The 23005-nt window shown below is 36.5% G+C and overlaps 1 protein-coding gene across 1 annotated transcript in view; it reads left to right on the forward strand.

Moving 5' to 3' along the window:
* LOC141342768 (nectin-2) overlaps positions 1-23005 on the forward strand; it is a 112859-nt gene that overhangs the window by 84130 nt on the left and 5724 nt on the right. The window contains exons 7-8 of the mRNA XM_073847299.1: positions 22134-22257; positions 22364-22421. Of these exons, the coding sequence (XP_073703400.1) occupies positions 22134-22257; positions 22364-22421 (182 nt within the window). The remainder of the gene's footprint in view (positions 1-22133; positions 22258-22363; positions 22422-23005) is intronic.

Below are 23005 nucleotides of genomic sequence, written 5' to 3' on the forward strand. Positions count from 1 at the left end.
TGACGCTAGATCAGCTTTTGATTTATGTTTTTAGTTATTGAGGTTGTGGTGGTATTTGTTTCGGAGAGAGAGAGGCAATGGTAAAAATGGGACGGTGTTAAAAGCCACTGATGAAATCATGCTTGAATCCATAGTAAATTTGGCCATTGCAATGAAAACATCAAATGAATCAGATCAAATGATTGTTTAATTAAGTTCATCTAAATTGATGTGCTGTATTCAGAGCGAGCTGGGAGCAGGAGAGCGTTGCGTTTAACTATTGCTCGGCTGCCTAGCATAAGTCGTATCGTTCAGAAACACATTTGGAAACAGTTTAGCAAGCACAAAAGACAAGACTAGTGCATTGTATGTGCAAATAAATAGCAGAAAATCAGCATCATCCACTTCGTCTGTAGAACTGGACTGGATTGACAGTACAAGAACAATATGGTACAACAAAACAAGCAGAAAACATTCAGCGCTATACAATGGGCACAGTGCGTAAAGACTAAAATGAAATGGCATGGGACTCTAAATGCCACATTTGACTGACAACTTACAGGTTGGACAAATAGACTACATGTCAGATAAATGTAAGTGTCTATGATAAAGAAAGTTTAAGAAAAAGAAAGAAATACTAAGAAAAGTTAAACGAATTAAAGGTTCACATATTTTATTTAAATATTTTTTTTGCACCTTAAATACATTTGAATGTACACATCTTAATTTTGCTTTCATTTGAAAACTTGTACACTATTTTCAAATTATTATTTTTTTTTAAATGAAAGGTATTGTTACTATAGACATTTTTTCCTGAACGCAGAAGTCATGCCTGACTCTTAACACGAAGAATGCTTTGCATTTCCAGTCTCCAGTGTTTCTAGTCAAAGTAGCATATATTCCGAGCTGTTAATCTAATGTTAAACTTATTAAAATGTTTTTAAAAAAGCACATGGCTCTGTAGCGCCATCACTTTGCAATGTTGCATGACCGTCATTTGTCAGTGCCTCGAGTTTGATGAATGTGTAAATGACACGAAGCTGCCGACGTTAGCTACAATAAAAACAGATGGACGCTATTTCAGTGGTTTCCTATGGAGACCAGAACAGAGAGCATCCAATCTGACGTTAGAATTCGTAATGGCAGCGTTCAGTTTACTCAGGAAAAAGATCTATTACTATTACAAGAAATTGTTATTGTTCATTTTCAAAAAGGTTTACGTTTTTAATACAACAAAAATGAGATTTTCCTTTCATCTTAAAGGTGCCATAGAATGCATTGATACAATATTTTAAATTGTTCTCTGAGATCTACATAGAAGGTTTATGGCATAGGAAAGGGCAAAAAATCTCCAGAAAAGGGTTTACAGGTCCATTTACAACCCTAGGATTTGTCCCTAGAATGAAATGGTCTGTTATTACCTTATTTGAAAGGTTCATGAATAATAATGATGAGCTCTGCTCTGATTGGCTGTTTCACAGAGTGGCTCATTTCAGTAGCTGGCACATGGAGGAAAATATATATTTAATCACGGAGCCCGAGCCGCTATTAATATGCGAGTCATTGAAACTGCCATTTTGAATGCACGATCATTTTACTTTCACTTTTTGAGATTTGCAATTGCACATGCTGTGTTTATACTACAGCGGTAGTACTTAGCACATATTTTACAAGTTTAGATGCTTGTTAGTGGTGCTCAGGATCTGTAAATCATTTGCCATTGTCCACGCAGTCATCTCTCCTTACTTTGTTTATGTGGTAAGTGAAATCTTATGTACTGCAATGTAACAGGCTACTGCTAGCAAGAAGCTAACCGTGTCCCTTTAGTGGCTCGCCTTATTTTATTAGAACGCAATTTAACAAGTGATTTGTTTAACATTTACATCATGTTAACAACTTCATGTGTGGTGCACTTGGAATAAACTTTTCTTTAACTAGATCAGTGTTTCTCAACGGGGGCGGTACCGCCCCCCAGGGGGCGTTGGGAGAGCCTCTGGGGGCGCTGAAAGCAATAATTTTGAAAGGGGGGCGCTGAGGTGGTTTTGGGGGGCGTTTGGTTAAGACGAGTTCAAACCGAATATGTTTGAGCTAAAACTTGCAGAAGAAAATGGTCTGCCACATCCTAATGCCATTTCTACACTGGATGCATCAAAGCGCACTTTCTGTATTCTATTTGTCGACTTGTCTGCAGCATAAGCGCGAGGAATGCGTTTACTGTAGCGCTCGCGCTCAGTTACTGAATGACTCATTATAACGGGAGCTACGTGCTTTAACGCAACTTGATGTGCCGTTCGCGGCCAGTGTAGCAGTATACGTTCGTATACGTTATTTCGTATTCGTAATCCTAAAAATTCGTCACGCACAGAAACCTTGCACACTGAGTCCGACGAAATAGAACGATGTTGTCCACTGACTCTCTTCTTAAAAAGAGAAACAGATACAGAGGAGTGAGGGGATACTTTTAAGGCGCACCTCCTTATTAATAAACTGCGGGATTATCCCGGGTGATTCAGAGTTTATTTCAGGATGTCAGTAATCGTTGATGCTTTGCTAGCATTACTGGAGCCACATAATATTAAGAAGACCACTAATTTTTGCGAACTCAGCGTACAAGGACCTTTACAGTGCTTTGTGCTGCGGGACAAAGTGAATGAACTTGACAGACGCAATTCTGGATTTTGGCGTTCGCTTGTACGGTGGCTCTGAACTGTCAAAACACCTCTCAAAATGCTTGCTACAGATGCGAAAAACGCAAAAAATCAAACCCGATCCGAAAAATTTGGAGGCAGTGTGCAAGTGTGATTAACATAACGTAAGGTATTTATTTTTTAACGTGCGAAAAATTCGGACTCAATGTGTGCAATGACCTTAAGTGTTAGCTGGCTGCTAGTTTACAACAATAGTCACGGTCAAGCATGAGATGCTTTTTCTTGTTTAGAAAAAAATAATAATATGAAAGCTTTTTGTTTGCCAAATGATTTAAATGCCAAATTTTTAAAGAATGTATTCAAAGCTCACAAATAACAGCCCAGCCTATTTTTTACTGCACGTTGCTTTTTTGCTCCTTGGGAAACTAATGATAATGATATTTCTTGCCCAGTCAAATCAAATATGTCATGAATGTCATTATAGGCCTATTTGAAATAAAAGTATGTACATGCTAATGTGGGCTGTTATATTTGGGTTTAGATAGGTTACATGCTTTTAAAATAGCCTAAATATTATAAATAAAATATACATTACTATTAAAAAAGGCAAATAAGATTTTTTAATGGATGAATGAACAAAGGTTGCATTTGTTTGTTTTAAAAAATATATATACCATTAAAAAAGCCTTTTTAATTGAATATATTTTAAATGTGTTTTCCTCTTATGCTAAGCTTCATTACTCTAGTTTTCAGTGTCACATGATCTTTCAGAAATCATGCTGAATTACAAAAAAATAAGAATATGTAATTTGATCTCTTTAACATTTATTAATTGACTGAAGTACAAAGAAACAAATTCCAATGTTTACACTGGCCAATATATTTTTGTTAATATAAACAAATTTTGAGCCACGATCAAGCTTTGCTTGCAAAGACTGAGAAGCTCATTTTATACCCAAAGATGATCCCCTCACCTATTACCAATTCACCTGCCTCCTGTCAACTGTTTCAAAACAGTTTAGCTTATTCTATAAAAAGCTTTTCACTTTTATTTTTCTTCTGCCCCAATTGTTTTGGAGTGTGTTGCACTTTTGTGACTTTTCTTTTCTTTGTAATGTTGTCAATTAAATAAAAGTTAAATAGAATTAACAAATCATAGATGTTATCATTTTACAAAACGTCCCAACTTTTAGTGTTGTACTTAGTTTTCTTTAAGGTATTTGTAAGCAAACTTTTAAATATTCTAAAAATTGTGAAATATAGTAAAGTAGAGTTTACATTTCTTCCATTTGCATGTGTAAATGTGGTATTACCCACAAAATTAACCATGTCTACTATCTCAGAAAAAAGGGAATTCAATATATTCTCAAAAAGCAGGGTATTTTCCAAGGGATATTTTTTATTTTATTTTTTTACTGAAAGCTAATTGAAAATATCCAAACATAACACAGCAGTAAAAAGGGTGTTCAAGAGTTCCAGAAATGGAAGAACAAACTAAAATCACTTATGTAAAAATGTCCTTTTGGATATGTTCTAAACAGGAATTTTTATTTAGTCTTTTTTAAATTTGGGGCAATAAAGTATATCAGCATCACAAAAACATTAAAGCTGTAGCAATGAAAATCACCAATTTGCTAAAAACTGCAAATGAATGTTATTTTTTTATATATATGTATAATTTACTGTAAAAAAATGCTCAATTCAATGCATCCTTAAATTAATTTCGTAAAAATTGTAATGACCCCATACATTTGAATTGCTATAAATATAATAACAGTCCTATTATAAACACAAAATACTAATAACAATCAATTTTAATATTCATTGAGGACAATTAGACTACGATTTATTTGATGGGGGGCGGTGAGGGATCTGAATAATGGGTAGGGGGGCGCTGGACCAAAAAAGGTTGAGAACCACTGAACTAGATGTTTAATAAAGAAAACATTACTTGAATCAAATTGTAATTACATTTTCAAGTTGACTAGTTAAAAATCGTAATAAAAAAAAGAGAATCGGTCAAACGTTATATTTTTTACCATATTGTCCAGCCCTACTCACACGCAAACCTTCCTAGGTGTGTATTACTTTTTTCTTTAAGACGAATACAATCGAAGTTATATTAAAAAAATATTTGTGAATGGCTGTTGAGATTTTGAAGCCCAAAAAAGTGTGTCCATCCATCATAAGAAGTACTTGACATGGCTTCGGGGGGTTAATAAAAACCTTCTGGAGTGAACGTTTGTATAAAAAAATCCATATTTAAAAACTTTACAAACCGTAATCTTTGACTTTCGTTGACTGTTGTATGCATGTTCATGAAAGAGAACATGCATTTCAGTGGATGATGTTGGATGCTGGTGTAGCGTAAGCTTCAGTGAGAATATGTTGGTCTTGTGAGAACCAAGTTTCCTCTTGGCTTAAAGGAACACTCCACTTTTTTTGGAAATAGGCTCATTCTCCAACTCCCCTCGAGTTAATAAGTTGAGTTGTACCGTTTTGAAATCCATTCAGCCATTCTCCTGATCTGGCGATATCACTTTTAGCATAGCTTAGCATAGATCATTGAATCCTATGAGACCAATAGCATCGCGTTCAAAAATGACCAACGAGTTTCAATATTTGTCCTATTTAAAACTTGACTCTTCTGTAGTTATATCGTGTACTAAGACCGGCGGAAAACGTAAAGCTGCGATTTTCTAGGCCGATAAGATTAGGAACTACACTTCCATTCCGGCGTAATAGTCAAGGAAGTTTGCTGCCGTAACATGGCCGAAGCAGGCGGAGTAATATCACGCAGCACATCGCAGCACAACGTGACCAACTGCATGCACGGGGAGCGTTCCTCGTTGGAAGTTACCCAGCTGGGAACTAATTTCAGGCGTTGCGTGATATTACTGCGCCTGCTGTGTCCATGTTATGGCAGCAAACTTCCTTGACTATTACACCAGAATGGGAGTGTAGTTCCTAATCTTATCGGCCTAGAAAATCACATCTTTACATTTTCCGCCGGTCTTAGTACACGATATAACTACAGAAGAGTCAAGTTTTAAATAGGACAAATATCGAAACTTGTTGGTAATTTTTGAATGTGATGCTATTGGTCTCATAGGATTCAATGATCTATGCTAAGCTATGCTAAAAGTGATATCACCAGAACAGGAGAACAGCTGAATGGATTTAAAAATGGTAAAACTCAACTTATTAACTCGGGGGGAGTTGGAGAATGAGTCTATTTCCAAAAAAAGTGGAGTGTTCCTTTAAATCAAAATCCTCTGACATTTTTCTTTACAAATCCTTGTTTTTTCTAAACTAGAGATTATGGTTTATAAAGGTTTAAATATGGATATTTTTCTTACATAAACACATCAATACACGTCAGAAGGCCTTTATTAACCCCGTAGAGCCATGTGGAGTACTTTTTATGACAGATGGATGCACTTTATGTTGCTTCAAAATTTCAACAGCCATTTACTGCCATTATAAAGCTTGGAAGAGCCAGGGCATTTTTTAATATAACTCTGATTGTATTTGTCTGAAAGAAAAAAGTTATATACACCTAGGATGGCTTGAGGATGAGTAAATCATGTGGTTATTTTCATTTTTGGATGAACTATCCCTTTAATCAATATTTTTAAAAGTGGATCTGCAGGGTTCCTCGCTATGATAGTGTTTCCTTATGTTTTTTATTTTGGTTGCACCACGTGACTTTGTTTTGATAGGCAAAGAATTTTCAAATATTAATATAGCAGCTTTCTTTCTTTTTTTTAAGAGAATTATAAATTCAAAATAGATTTTAATTCAAAAATTAAAAAACATGCTCATCACAGAAGAGCTTTACTGAAGTCACTGTATACGAATTGCATTCCCAATATATTTCAGAATAAATTCATAGATAAAAATGAGCATCAAGCCACTGACCCAAATAATAACACAAGCAAAAAATACATTCACTGTGCATAAAGAGCCATCTACACCCTTTGCATAATACATGTGTGGAAAGAATTGACTGTGGGCTCGTGTGGCTCTTCAAACACAGGCAGACACTGGTCTTGGCTTGTGTCTGTAACAGGCTTTCAATAGTCTGCTGTCCTGCTCTGCCTTGTTGCTCTTATTAACGATGATGACGACAGTCATGTAAGCTGCAAATATAAGCTGCATGGTTTCTCGCCGTCTCACACACAGATATCATACAGGCAGTGTGTTTACTGGGGCTGGGCCAATAGCTAGATGAGCAATAATTTCAAATAATGAACGAGAGAGAAAGAGCCTAGCATTAATCAATGGAGTATAGACTTTATACACAAAAATGACACCCAGCCGCCCTGCAGCATCCATGGCAGAAAAGGACAACATGGACGTCTGTAATGATCATTACTGTCCTCCTTTCTCTCTGTGTGTGTGTTTTCTCCCTCACTTTCTGCCTTTCTCTCCCAGCTCATTGTTATTTTTATAGCAGATAATGGAGTGGGTGTTGTGGCACAGGACAAAGCCACAGATTCTCTTGTTAGGTCGCAAAAACTCAGTCACAAAAACTCAGTCACATTAAAGACTTTTTATCGGGTGTGTAATTAAAGGATTTGGGCTGTTTATATATGGCTTCTGGTCTTTGGTTTGGGCTGAAAGATGCTTTTTGTCTGTACGATGCTGGTAGAATCTCAGATATTCAGGGATGTGTGGGGTGTGTGGTTGTTGGCTTTGGGATGCTACGAATATGTGGATTGTGTAGGGGTGTGTTCGCCGCTGTGTTGGGGTGAGTTTGGAATGTGGCTGCGGACTGTGGCAGGAAAACACAGCAATTACAACTGGAGCAAGCATGAATGCTCACTAATGAAGCTGAATAACTTCCAGCTAACGAACAGGTAAACAAATACACACACATCAGTGAGCACACACGCTCACCCAGCGATCGGGCCCCTGTGGCTGTATGCGGCAGTGTAATTGGGGTAATGGCCCGGTAATCAGAAACTGGTTGGTTCAGTCGCGAGGCTGTTTAGGCCACGGGCAGGCGCCTTAAACCGTGGCGCTCTAATACATCTGCATCTCTAAACACGAGCGATCGCAGCCCTATTGCCCAGCAGCGACTGCTAAATGCTAATACATGGAAATCTTAATGAGTGTGCTTGGATAAATGACTTCCTGTGCGTGTGTGCGAATGTGTGTAATATAGATAGAGGTTAGAAAGGTTAACACACTGTCTGCCCTCGGCAGTAACACATTAACTTTGAGATGGGAACTAGAAAATGGTTGTGGGAAACCGTCATTCTTTTACTGTTGTTCACTTTTTTATTCAGTCTCACTTCTTTCAAATTAAACCGCAGGTTCCTGTAGCGCTTTGTGTAGTATATGTGCACAAACTGAAAATCTGAGATTCAAAATCGATTTTATGCACTAGTTCAAGGTCACAAATCAAATCAGTAAATTTGTGTTTTTTTATGATGATATAATTTAGTATTAGTATAATTTTAAATTAATATATATCAATTAAGATTTCACATTTTATACAGTGGTGTGAAAAAGATGATTTTTGTTTCAGATCATTAAACAAATTTAAATATTATTTAAAGATAACACAAGTAAACACAACATGCAGTTTTTGAATGGAGTTTTTTATTATGAAGGGAAAACAAAATCCAAATCCACATGGCCCTGTGTGAAAAAAGTGTTTTCCCCCTAAACTTAATTGGGCCACCCTTAGCAGCAAAAACTGCAATCAAGCGTTTGCGATAACTTGCAATGAGTCTGTTACAGCGCTTTGCAGGAATTTTGGCCCACTCATCTTGGCAGAATTGTTGTAATTCAGCCACATTGGAGGGATTTCGAGCATGAACCACCTTTTTAAGGTCATGCCACAGCATCTCAATAGGATTCAGGTCAGGTCACTCCAAAGTCTTCATTTTGTTTTTCTTCAGCCATTCAGAGGTGGATTTGCTGGTGTGTTTTGGATCATTGTCCTGCTGCAGATTCGCTTCAGCAGTTTGCTTCAGCTTGAGGTCACGAACAGATGGCCGGACATTGTCCTTCAGGATTTTTTGGTAGCAGAATTCATGGTTCCATTTATCACAGCCTTCCAGGTCTTCCAGGTCCAGAAGCAGCAAAACAGCCCCAAACCATCAAACTATCACCACCATATTTTACTGTTGATGTGATGTTTTTTTTCTGAAATGCTGTTACTTTTACGCCAGATGTACTGGGACACACACCTTCAAAAAAGTTCAACTTTTGTCTCGTCAGTCCACAGTATTTTCCCAAAAGTCTTGGGGATCATCAAGATAAGTTCTGGCAAAACTGAGACGAGCCTTTATGTTCTTTTTGCTCAGCAGCGGTTTTCGTCTTGGAACTCTGCCATGCAGGCCATTTTTGCCCAGTCTTTTTCTTATGGTGGAGTCATGAACACTGACCTTAACTGAGGCAAGAGAGGCCTGCAGTTCTTTAGATGTTGTTGTGGGGTGTTTTGTGACCTCTTGGATGAGTCGTCGCTGCGCTCTTGGGGTAATTTTGGTCGGCCGGCCACTCCTGGGAAGGTTCACCACTGTTCCATGTTTTCGCCATTTGTGGATAATGGCTCTCACTGTGGTTCGCTGGAGTCCCAATGCTTTAGAAATGGACACAGGTGTGATAAACCACAGTTATGTTTTAACAGAGGGGGGAGGGGGGGGGGGTTCTTAAAAAAAATATTGTCATGTCATATACAAACACAGAAACTTACAGGTTTTCACAGCAACCCATCAAAATAAAAGTTCAGTTTAACTTGAAGAAATTGTGACAGAAATATATTACTTAATTTAATGATAGTACTACTACTGCTAATACAATTATTATTAAAACATTATTTTTTAAGAAAGATTTACCAGATTTTTTTTTTACCAGAATTTATCAGTATTTCTGAAAAAAGGAAATAAAATAATAATATTTTTAAAATAAAATCTATTAATTAGAGATGCTTTTAAGTATTAAAATGTAATTTTAATTGATTATTAAAATTTAGGAAAATCAATTGGAAACATGGAATTTGGTAAAAATTAAACTGGACCCTAAAAATGTAAAAATTGTTTAAGTTTCAAGATTTTTCACATGCTTTTTGATTACGATTTTTCAATTTAACCATTAATACATCCAGTCATAGAAATGGAATTTACTGTGTAACACAGAATGCCACAGAATTTGACAAATTTTGGATGAATACATCAAAAATAGGTCAGTACACTTAAAACGCAAAATGGAGTGTCTGTGAATATCAAGCCACAAAAATACTATTTAAAAATTAATTCTGCATGTTCTGCGTGTCTCTGTGTGAATGAATGGCACAGATGTGCGGTTTTGTTTACTACACACATACTGAAGAGCACCTGACACTCGCTGTGTTTTAAGCCTCTGCTGCCTCAAAAAGAACTGCCCTGAAAGACACTTTGTGAGCATTTTACCGTTCCTTCCATAAAAACTATCGTCATATCACATACAAACAGAAACTTACAGGTCTTCACAGCAACCTGTCAAAATGAAGGTTCAGTTTAACTTGAACAAACTGTGACAGAAATATATTACTTAATGTAGTACTACTACTACTTATAATAATATTATTATAAAAAAAATTATTTACCAGAATTTATTTACCAGAAAAATTTAAATACCACAGTATTTCTGGTGCACGCGTGTTCTACATCAGCAGCCTGTATTGTTTACATGCGAGGAAAGTGTGCATATGCTTCATGATAATTTGTGTTCCAAAGATGAACAAAGGTCTTACAGGTTTGGAACAACATGAGGTAATTAATGACAGAATTTTTATTTCTGAATGAACTAACCCTTTAAAGCATTTTTTTAACTCAAATGTTAAGCCCTCTTCACAAAAAAAAGGATAATTAGGGTAAAAAGAATATATGTTCATTATTAGAGAAGTGCTGATCCAATAAATCACAAAGTGACAGCTCACTCAGCTGGCCCAAAACTCTCTCAAGCTGGCCACAGGCCATCTCTATTGTTAAGCTTTGACTTAACATCATCCGTAACTAGAAAATTAAATTAAATTAGAAAAAATACAAAAAATGAAACATTTTCACTTTAGAGCTCTCAGACTTTTGGACCCTGCTAAAGAGGTATAGTAAAATTAATTGTGTTCTCATAATGGGCAAAACAGAAATGACTGACGGGCTTGGCTTCTTGTCCAAAAACAGACAATTTAGATGCTCAAGCCAGTAGGAAGCAGTTGGATTGGAAGAGACGGTAGGAAAGAAGTTGGAATGCTTGGGAAATACTGAGATATAATTAAGCTTAGCAGAAATTACCGGAGAGATGATGAAGAGGCTTCTCCCGAAAGTCTTAAAGGAACACTCCACTTTTTTTGGAAATAGGCTCATTCTCCAACTCCCCCCGAGTTAATAAGTTGAGTTTTACCGTTTTTAAATCCATTCAGCCGTTCTCCTGTTCTGGCGATATCACTTTTAGCATAGCTTAGCATAGATCATTGAATCCTATTAGACCATTAGCATCACGTTCAAAAATGACCAACGAGTTTCGATATTTGTCCTATTTAAAACTTGACTCTTCTGTAGTTATATCGTGTGCTAAGACCGGTGGAAATGCAAAGCTTCAATTTTCTAGGCTGATAAGATTAGGAACTACACTTCCATTCCGGCGTAATAGTCAAGGAAGTTTGCTGCTGTAATATGGCTGAAGCAGGAGCAGTAATACCACGCAGCACATGTGCAAATGCTAAACTAGCTGGGAACTCATTTTTGATATTACTCCGCCTGCTTTAGCCATATTACGGCAGCAAACTTCCTTGACTATTACGCCGGAATGGAAGTGTAGTTCCTAATCTTATCAGCCTAGAAACTCGCAGCTTTGCATTTCCACCGGTCTTAGTACATGATATAACTACAGAAGAGTCAAGTTTTAAATACAACAAATATTGAAACTCGTTGGTCATTTTTGAACGCGATGCTATTGGTCTAATAGGATTCAATGATCTATGCTAAGCTATGCTAAAAGTGATATCGCCAGAACAGGAGAACGGCTGAATGGATTTCAAAACGGTAAAAATCAACTTATTAACTCGGGGGGAGTTGGAGAATGAGCCTATTTCCAAAAAAAGTGGAGTGTTCCTTTAATGATTAAGAGAAGCGGAAGAGAAAGTGAGGTGGTTGCCCTTCCATCCCTGATGAGCTCCGTCTGTTTGACTGTGGGTGTTTATGGGAGAGAGAAGGTATGAGACATCACAAGTTTAAATATAATCCTGATGATTGAGAGAATGCAGGAGGAAGCAGAAAGTGTGGTGTTTCCTCAACACTCAATTAGCAGCATATATGTGGTTGTGTGCGTTTAGGGGAAATGGATGGAAGTCTATGCGAGATCACAAGTTTAAAAATAATTTTGATGACTATAAGGGCACTGGTAAGAGTCATTTTTAACACTTGACAGCAATGTGTGTGCGTTTGCTTAGCTATACTTTAGGGACAAATTTGTCCTCAGACGTGAGCTAAATGTGACAAAATATCCCCTTGAGGACATCCGTGGTCGTCCTCAATTGCAAAAATGATTCTTACATAAACTAACAGTCATGAAATCAGAATAGACCCTGTTTACTTACTATTTTAACTATTTTATGTTGAATATCAGGTTTAGCTCATAAGCATGTCACCAGTGTTGGGGGTAACGCATTACAAGTAAAGCAAGTTACGCAATAATATTACTTTTTCCAAGAAACTAGTAAAGTAACGCATTACTTTTTAATAGTAAGAAAATATCTGAGTTTCTTTTTCAAATAAGTAATGCCAGTTCCCCCCATGTATTGATTAAAAGCTCTCCTGTCCCCATGTTGAAAGAAATTGTGAGTAAGATGTTACTTTCGTTCTATAAATGTGAATATGCATTAATTCACCTCACTCACTGAAAAAACAGCTACAGTATTCCTCAAAATGAATGAAAACTGTGAAATTCAACTCAGAATATGACACAAACCAGCAATAATTAAATATGTTAAATAATACAAATATCCTTTATGTATTTAATCCCATTTTATTAACCAATGTCTTTGCTGCCGACCTTTGATGATCCAATTCATCCATTCTAATAAGCAAAAATTACTCAAGATAATCGAGCATTCGTTTTCCTTTTTTTTTTAATTGCTTGAGTGTTGACATTTTTTCTTCTGCGGTCTGCTGTACAGACAGGAATTTACTTTTCTCTAAGCCTGAGGCTTTTGGTGTAAAAAAGTTTTTACATTGGCCAAAAATAGAACTTATTATATTAAAAACAAACATGCAAGCCCTGCCCAGATTTAAATAAAGTAACAAAAAAAGTAATGTAACATTACTTCCCTGGTGAAAAAAACAGCTAAAACCAGCCTAGCCTGGTTGGCTGGTTTTAGCTGGTCAACCAGCCTGGTTTTAGCTGGTCATAGCTGGTCGGCAGGCTGGTTTTAGAGGGGTTTTGGCCTTTTTTCCACCCTGGCCAGGCTGGTCTTAGCTGGTCAGGCTGGAAAACCACCAGCTAAAACCAGCCTGACCAGCCTGGCCAGGCTGGGAGACCAGCTAAAACCAGCTACTTCCAGCTTAAACCAGCCAATACCAGCCAACCAGCCTAGGCTGGTTTTAGCTGTTTTTTTCAGCAGGGTTTCCACAAAAAGTAACTCAATATTAGGGTGTAACTCAATATTGTAATGCATTACTTTTAAATTTAACTTTCCCCTACACTGCATGTCACACTACATTATGATTTTTTTATAAATTCATTAAATTTTAAACAATTATATGGAGTTTTTCTACTGTTTTATAAATAGTTTAGTCAGATAAACAATTGGCCATAAGTCTATCCAGTTATGTTTCATTCCTCAAACCACGTTTTCATTCCTGTCAAAAATCAAATATGGTGCTAAATATGACTAAAATACAACAATAAATAATACATTAATATTGAGTAACTTACATTTTAGACACAAAAATGCGGGTTTCTTCGTCTGTTTTTGCTACAACGATAGCTCCGTCTCCGAGCAACATCCGTTAGTGACGTTCTGATGTGAATCGGTTGACTAATGATTCAATGATTCACTATAAGAATCAATTCATTCGTTCCTGAAAGAATCGGCTGCTAAATTCGGAAACGCATAATTAGCATACTCTTACTACTTTTGCCATAGTGTTGCTGAACAGATCAATTCATTCACGCATTCTCTAAACTCTAAATTTAAGGGTTGTGGGGTTTTTGAATCATTTCACTGAATGATTCAGTGTCTCACACATATACACAGTTGTCGCCACCTATAGGCGTGCAGAAACATTCCATGAAAAATCCCCACTACTAACCAAACCAATTAGAGTGCTTCAAGTAGGGATGGGCGATACTGCTTATTTTGTTTTCGATACGATACCGATATTTTTATGGCCAGTATCATCGATATCGATACCGATACGATACTTCTAAACGTAATTTTTAAATTATTACATTTATTAAATTAATAAGAGTAAAATATGTAATTATGCCCTTTTTTATAACCTTTTACACTTTATATTTGAAATGCGTTTTAACATTTAATATGCAACTAATTAAATTTTATTTTCTACACGTGGTTAAAATATGTTTACTTTAGTGGTAACTACAATACTTGGTTTCATAAGGGGCTGCCAGTGACAGGCTGTTGCACACATAAAATACAACATTTTTATTCTGCCAGTGTATAATTTATATTAATATTACTACAAAACATGATCAATGAACTTTAAGTGTTAATTTAAAGAAATGTAATTGCGCTTGTGAAATGCAAATTATGTAAGCTACAATTTCAGTTTGTTTATTGAGAAATAGCTCAAACAGGTTTTTATTTTCTGTCCTCTTATAAGCATTGTTCAGGGCTGTCGTTCCCAAAAGCATCAATGATTTCTTATGATACTTTTAGGAAATACGTACAGCCCTGTTTGAATGCACTGTCTAAAGGGAGTGAATGCTCTCTGTGATTGATTGGTTCTGTCTTTCATCATTTGCGTGCGTTCAGATGAGTAGGAAAAGTGTTATATCGTGAACAGTTATTCTCTAACATAGGTTATGCATCCAATTCAATGCACATTGTACTCCTGGCTTTTTGTTAAATAAACAAAATCACTGGTAAATAAAACACACCTTAGTATCGATATTTTCAATTTGAGTATCGATACTTTCGATACTCGCATCAGTATCGATATATCGATACTTTAGGATCGATATGCACATCCCTAGCTTCAAGGAACTTTTGTATTATGTTTATATAGAAACAATGTAAGTTTATAGTACAATATATCCTTATGTTGTCAAGTAAACATGTTTGTGTCTTAGACCACAGAAGAGTGAATGATTGAATATAGCTTTTGAGAAAATAAGTATTTGTCAGAAACAGTCAGCAATATTGAAAAATTGCCTGACTGATGTTGGGTTTTGAGGGAGCACTGACCTTGGAGATGGGGATTCGGCCTCCTCCTGTGGCTACTGTCGACTGCCTTAATGCGCAGTGGCAGAAACCTCACTGCCCCCCCAGAGACGCACACATACTCATGCACACACAGAGACTCAGTGTCGCTGACATCAGTTTAATCCTCAGACAGTTTAAATGCATGGGCTGAGTCTAGGCCTCAGCTGTGATTAGTGCTGGGCAGAGTGTGATGAATGAGACTGCTGAAGATACATACACACACACACACACACTTGTGCCGCATTGTTATCATGAAGAGTGATGGGGTGAATCAAACTGTATGGCATATATGCAGCATATTACAGTGCTCGACGCAGCTCAAGTGAAATGAATGGTGACCACTTGTGAACCGCATGTCCGCTCAAAGTCAGAGGTAGAGAATGCGCAAGATGAACCCGTTGGCATGATGATAACCAGAAACGCACATGCCAGCTAGCTCACTAAATCTAATCATAACCTTAAAATTATGCAAATATATCACCTGGAGACTCAGATATAAGGGTGACATTGATAATGTTGAGTTTTCATCCAAACCATCATATCGGTTGAGACTGACATTTCAAAAGTAAAGTATGTTGGATCACCATTGACATTTTAATGAAACAGACAACCACAGAATCATGTAAAATGCTATTGGCTGTTCCCCAGTCAGTGAGCTTAAAGGGATAGTTCACCCAAAAATCTAAATTCTGTCAGTAATTACTCACCCTCATGTCATTGTTCATCTTCAGAAGACAAATGATGAAATCCGAGAGCTTTCTGACACTGCATAGACAGTAAAGCAACTGACTATCAAGGCCCAGAAAGGTAGCATGGCGTGGACTGACATGGATAAGAAGAAATTGTTAAATAAAGTCATTATTTTTCTCTTCTTTTCACACAAAAAGTATTCTCGTAGCTTCATAATCTTTATAATTCTATGCAGGGTTAGTAAGCTCTCGGATTTAATCAAATATATCTTCAATTGTGTTCTAAAGATGAACGAAGGCCTTCTGGATTTGGAACAAAATGAGGGTGAGTAATTAATGACAGAATTTTCTTTTTTTTTTTTTTGGTAAACTATCCCTTTAAAAGAAATTATAATTGAAAACACCAGTTCAATTATTCTACATGGTAAACTGGAACACTTGTCACTTAAACGCTCTGTGGTTTAACATGAGGAAAAAAACGAGATGTTTCCATCTTCCTGCAGAGCCTGGTCTCGACAAACCTGCCTGGAAGTTTCTACAGTTCCTGAAGGCCTTAATTAAACCCTTCGTGTGTGATTAATTTGGACTGAAGATAAATTCAGCTGGAAAGTGCCTCGAAGATTCACCCCTGCCCCAATGCTCTATTTACAACTGTTAATTGTAACAGTTAGTGAAGCTTTAGTAATTTTAGGGGGCGTTTACACGACTAAAAATTACTTTTACTACTATACACTATAGTGTTTCTTTACAAAGTGACATTGTCAACTATTTGCCTGTCATGCATAAAAACAGCGTTTCGTTCTCACAGACCCCAAGATCAGTTTGACAATGTTGTCATCTGTACGCAAAACCTTCTAAAAGCGCAAATTAAAAATGTTTCCTTTTTTTAGTACATCGCTGTCATGTAAGCGCACACTAATTGTGTGTTCAGCAAATTGAAAAAGCAAATCATATTGTTTCATTCATATGTAACATCATACATAGAGTCAAACAAAAAACGTCTGCCAGACGTTTGTACACAGCAGATGCTTTCCAGAGATCCAGAGAACAGACATCTTGCAGACATATGTGTGCTATCTGGGAAGGGTCATTCATTTAATTATACATAAGTAACAAAATCCATTGATGTATTGTTTGTTAGGATAGAACGCTATTTGGCCGAGATATGACTGTTTGAAAATCTTTAATCTGAAGGTGCAAAAATATTGAGAAAATTGCCTTTAAAGTTGTCCAAATTAAGTTCTTAGCAATGCATATTATTAGTAAAAAATTAAGTTCTGATATATTTATGGTAGGAAATTTACAAAATATCTTTATGGAACATGATCTTTACTTAATTTCCTAATGATTTTTGGCATAAAAGAAAAAATGATAATTTTGACCCATACAATGTATTGTTGGCTATTGCTACAAATATACCTGTGCGATTTAAGACTGGTTTTGTGGTCCAGGGTCACATATCACATTGTAGCATCGCTTAAACAACATTACAATTGATTGTGATGTAGATCTCAGTATAATGTTGATTTAATGACACAGTTTTTTGGTTGAAATTTCAGTGTTGATTAAACTGCATTGTGCCACATTACACACAAAATTTCAACATTAAATAAGGGTGCAAAAGTGATGTTGAACCAACATAATTTTGTAAAGTTGATTCAATATCATCATTCTTTCCCATATCATTTCAACTTAATATGAAAAAGTGATACTGATCCAGTATCTCTTCATAAAGTTAATTTAATGCAATTAGCATTGACACATCAAAATTGAATTAACGTTTTTTCAAAGTTACTTGCTATCGAGGAAGTACAGTGAATAAAACTAATTTCGTAATTTGATTACATTTGCACTAATAATTACTAAAATGAAAACAACACTCAATGACACTATTATTTTCTGCTTCATACGTGTGAGTTTACTTCATAACACTAGTGTTGAACTCACTTGAATCAACATTGAATCAACTAAACTGAGCTGAATAATGACACCGTTGTCTTTGTATTTGTTTCATAATAAGAACTTTGCAACAGCAATACAACATTAATGTTTATTACTATGAAACTAGTTTACAAACTGTATTATATACTTTGTAATCTGTATTGTATGAAGCGCTTTATAAATAAACATGATTAGGCCTACTGCTAGACAATCACATCTTACTTTTTTAGCTGTTAAAACTCTTCAAGTAATGTTTTTTCCCCACCCAAGGCACAATGTGGGTAAGGACCACCACTGAAGCCACTTCAAAAAAAAAAAAGAAAAAAAAAAAAAGTAGGGCATTACAGCCCTGACAATAACACATTGACTCTCATTTGTTCACCTCCGGCTGCTTTCGGGGGCTTTACATGAGCTTCAGAGGTTGGATTCATCATGTGTGCAGGGTTATATGTCAAAACGTGTGTTTGAACATTTGTGTTTCTGGTGTCAGATGTGTCATCATCTCTCTTTGATCTGTCTTGCTCTTATTGTTATTCACTGGGATGCAACGACTCATGGGAAATGTTCTCTGATGTCAAATTCCACTCAGTCAGGATGGATGCTGATAATCCAACTCCATTAAGCGTGGATCTGGAGGCTTGGCTTCCTTTCTGCATACACACAAACACACACACACACACACACACACACACACACACACACACACACACACACACACTTGGTCTATTTGCGGTCTTACGTCGACGGAGAATCATGTCTACAGCCATAATCCCCCTAATTGCGTATGTCTTTTCACATTGACACATCCATAATTCACCTTAAATTGTTTATTCAACAAATTAATCCCATCAACCTGCCACTTTAGACACACCGTGTGAAATAGGATTGTCTCGGCAGAGATGGGTCATGTGACCCGATGCTAATCACCGTAACTGAATTACTGCATACTGTGGTTTATTGAGCCCAAGAGCTTTCAAAATGCTTTTAGTTTCAGTTACTCTGAACTATGAGCCACGGCCACAGGAAAGATAAACAAAACTACTCGTTTATCTCTAATCTGCTTTTGTCAAACACTAGAGGAAAATTTTGTTTAGCAAAACTAAATTCATTTCAAAGAGCACATTGGACGGATGGTTGGAAAACATGTTTAAATTAAATTTATATATATATATATATATATATATATATATATATATATATATATACATACATACATATATATATATATATATATATATATATATATATATATATATATATATATGAATTAATTTTAATACCAATAAATATTAAAAATATAAATGAGACTGTATAAATTAAATTTAATTAATATATAAAATTTAAACAAATTAATTTAATTTTGAAAACGTTCTATTTAGTTTTGTTTCGGAAGAAAGAAATACGTACAGATTTGTACTGAAATTAATTTTGGTGAACTATCCCTTTAACGTGACATAACCAACTTGGTCACTGTGACACTGTGAGGTTAATGCACTGCAATATCTGTGTCCACCCGTTTATGTGGCAGTAAACAGCCTCACATGGATGTTCTGTCTGAGCCTCAGACTGGAGTTTATAAACTGAGATGTCACATTGATGATTGATTGAGTTTTTTCCCTGCTTTCTTGCTCCACACACACACACACACACACACTCATATTCTTCCCTCATTCTGCCTCTGTCTGCAGTGACCTTCACTTCCTCTACACCTCATATTCTCCCTCCATCTCTTTCTGTATTTGTGGTATACTGCTAAAGGCTCTTTCTCCAATGAATCAGCTGTCTCCCTGATTGTGTTTTCAGATTTGAGTGGCGTTTTGCTCATTCTGTTTGTGTGATAGGATAATTCTGTCATTCATTCTCAAGTATGTGCTGTTTTTTTGAACCATGTGTAATGCTGTATTTATATGTGAGTGTGTTGTGCAGGGGATAACGTTCAGTCAGATGGTTATTATCATTACACAAAACAAATAAAAACAGATTGATTTAAGTAGAACTTACATATATTTTATTCTTTCAACCTTTCTTATTATAGTGCGTATTAATAGTAACCAACGAACCTGATGCAATATTTGTGTGGAGAACTATTTCGCCCTCACATAAAATTCCTGGATATTGAAATGACTGTGTTTTTTCACACAAAATTGGGCAAACAATCTTAAATGTGAGATTAATAAGACTGGTACAGTGCTTGGCGAGCGTATTCATACATCAAGCCATACACCTGGAGAAGAGTTCAGAAAAAAATCTACTGCATTGAAGGTTCACATAAGCATGTAGCCTGCACTATCCATAATGGAAGAAGTTTGACACAACCATGACTCTTCCTAGCACTGGCCTACTGGCCTAACTGAGCAATCGATGGAGAAGGACCTTGGCTAGAGTGGTGACCAAGTACCTGATGGTCACTCTAGTTGAGCTCCATGATCATATATGCAGATGGGAGAAACTTACAGAAGGACAAATATCACTGCAACACTCCACCGATCTGGGCTTTATGATGGTGTGGCAAGACTCAATCCTCTCCTCAGTGAAGACACATGAAAACACACTTGGAATTTGCAAAAAAGCACCTAAAGGACCCCCAGACTGTGAGAAACAAGGTTCTGTGGTCTGATGAACCCCAATTCCAAGCATCATGTTTGAAGGAAGCCAGACACTGCTAATCACCTGCAGAGTACCATCCTAAAAGTAAAGTGTGGAACTCTTCAGAGTAGAAGGACAACTCAGTGCACCAAAATATTTACATACCCTAATGAAAACCCAGTTCCGAGCATTCAGAACCTCAGAGTGGGCAGAAGGTTCACCTTCCAATAGGGCAATAAACCTAAAGCACACAGCAAAAGTGGCTTATAGACAACTCTGTGAATGTCCTTGAGTGGCCCAGCCACAGCCTGGGCTTGAACTCAATCAAACATTTCTGGAGAAACCTGAAAATGTCTGCCAGACCCCATTCAAGCTGACAGAGCTTGATGGGTGAAAAAGTGAGGATAAGAATGGCAGATAGCCTAACTGCCAAATGTTGATGTGCAAATCTTGTTGCATCATCATCAAAATGCTTGAGGCTGTAAAGGTGCTTTAATTAAGTACTGAGTTAAGGGTATGAATACTTATGCAATGTACTTATTTCAGCTTTTTTATTTTTTATAAATTTACGTAGTTGTGACAATTCTGTTTTGCTTTGTCATTATGGTGCGTGGAATGTAGATTGACGTGGAAAAAAAAGTAATTTAAAACGGTTTAACATAAGGCAGCAACATAACAAAACGTGAAAGATGAAGGGGTATGAATATTTCGCAAGGTAAGTGGTAAATAGTTTGATCAGAATCGCATTTTCTTGAGAATCGTGTTATAAATTGATATGCGTCACCTGCCCAGATGTGCTATCTGCTTAGAGATTCCAGTTGAGCTAGAAAGAAGAGGAAAGAGTGCTTTAGGACATGAACAAGAGATTGACAGTGTGAGACGAAAGGAGTGAAAGAACGACGTGTGATTGACAAGGCAGATATTCAGTGAGACATGAGGTGCACAGATTCCTTCATCCAAACTCTTGTCTTTCTTTTAAAATCCTCCTCCTATAACAAAAGCAACCAGTATGTCCTTTTAACCAGTTGGTCTGGCTGGCCAGCATTCTCTCTTTCTTTTTAAAACGGCTTCTTCCTACTGACATCCCCATGTTGATGACTTGTGGAAAATCGCCAGCACAGGCTCTTGGCCCTACGCCAGACGTTAACCTGCCTGTCAGTATAACACCTGCAATGTACTTTGAGTGATCCGTGAGAGAAGATATATTTTCACAGTAAACGCTGGACTTTTATGGCGGTGACATGAGGGTATTTGTGTCTAGAATACATTTAACAGTCTGAGGAAGTTAGACACAGCGAGTGTTTTTATACAGTTGAAGCGCCATCTTGTGTAACATAAAGATATTGCACTACGATAAGACATGATGGCATTCCTGCTATTTATTTTAAAACAAATTTCTATAAAAATAGAGAGCTTGTTCTAAATGCACATAATAATTATAATCATAAATGACATTTTTATATCATCAGAGATTCGTTTTCATTTTTTTATGGTTTAGAAGACGTCAACAGTAGGCTATTGATGTTGTACAGGATGAGCATGACTCTATGTGTTTGGAATCTGGGATTTATTTATCCAGCCTAAGGAAGCGGGATCTGCTGTAAGATAACAGCACAGCAGGATTTAGGTGGTGCTTTATAAACAACCTGAACTTGTATAGATATGGCACTGTGTGGTGTGCGGGTGGTCATGTCTTATGTTAGCATGCAAGCTGTTTTGACTGAGGAGAATGCTTTGAGCTCAGAAATGTATGCTTACAAGGTTCATTGAATGGTTTTGTTTCTGAAGATCAAAGAAAATTCTGTTACATGTCCCATAGAGTTGAAAGTCTCTCTGTTTTTTCCAATTTAGAAGAGCCAATAAAGGGTGCCGCTACTGGAGCTATTATTGCTGGTATTCTTTGTGTGATCATCCTGCTCGCCTTAATTGCAACTGCTATAGTAATGGTCCGCAAACGCCAGAGAAAAACCATCGAGTAAGTACTGTCATCTCTGTTATATTTTGTCTTTAACTGGTACCCTGGTTAAAAAAAAAAAAGTTACTTATGAACTTTTTCTCATTGTTTGTGTCTGTTCTTACAGCGGTCCACCCACTCACAAACCTCCTCCTCCCATGAAGACATATTCCTATTCAGAAAGAGTGAGTAGAGCTGAGAGATATTTTACACTTTGAGCAAATGCAGCTGAATTAATTTTAGATTAAAGAGAGAAGAAAAGAACATCAGTCAATTCTTTGAACATTTGAAAAGAAAGTAAAGTAAGTCCTATATACAGTTGAAATCAAAAGTTTACATACACCTTGCAGAATATGCAAAATGCTCATTATTTTACCAAAATAAGAAGGTTCATACAAAATGCATGTTATTTTTTATTTAGTACTGAGCTGAATAAGATATTTCACATAAAAGACGTTTACATATAGTCCACAAGAGAAAATAATAGTTGAATTTATAAAAAGTTTTTCTTTAGAAAAGTCCTTCAGGTGGTTCCTTTTAGCATTTTTGTGTATTTTTGTGCATTTGAACCCTTTCCAACAATGACTGTATAATGTTGAGATCCATCTTTTGAAACTGAGGACAACTGAGGGACTCATATGCAACTATTACAGAAGGTTCAAATGATCACTGATGCTACAGAAGGAAAAACGATGCATTAAGAGCCAGGGGTGTAAACTTTTGAACAGAATGAGCATGTCTAAATTTTTCTTATTTTGCCTAAATATCA

Source organism: Garra rufa, chromosome 9, assembly GCF_049309525.1.
Source record: "Garra rufa chromosome 9, GarRuf1.0, whole genome shotgun sequence".
NCBI lineage: Eukaryota > Metazoa > Chordata > Actinopteri > Cypriniformes > Cyprinidae > Garra > Garra rufa.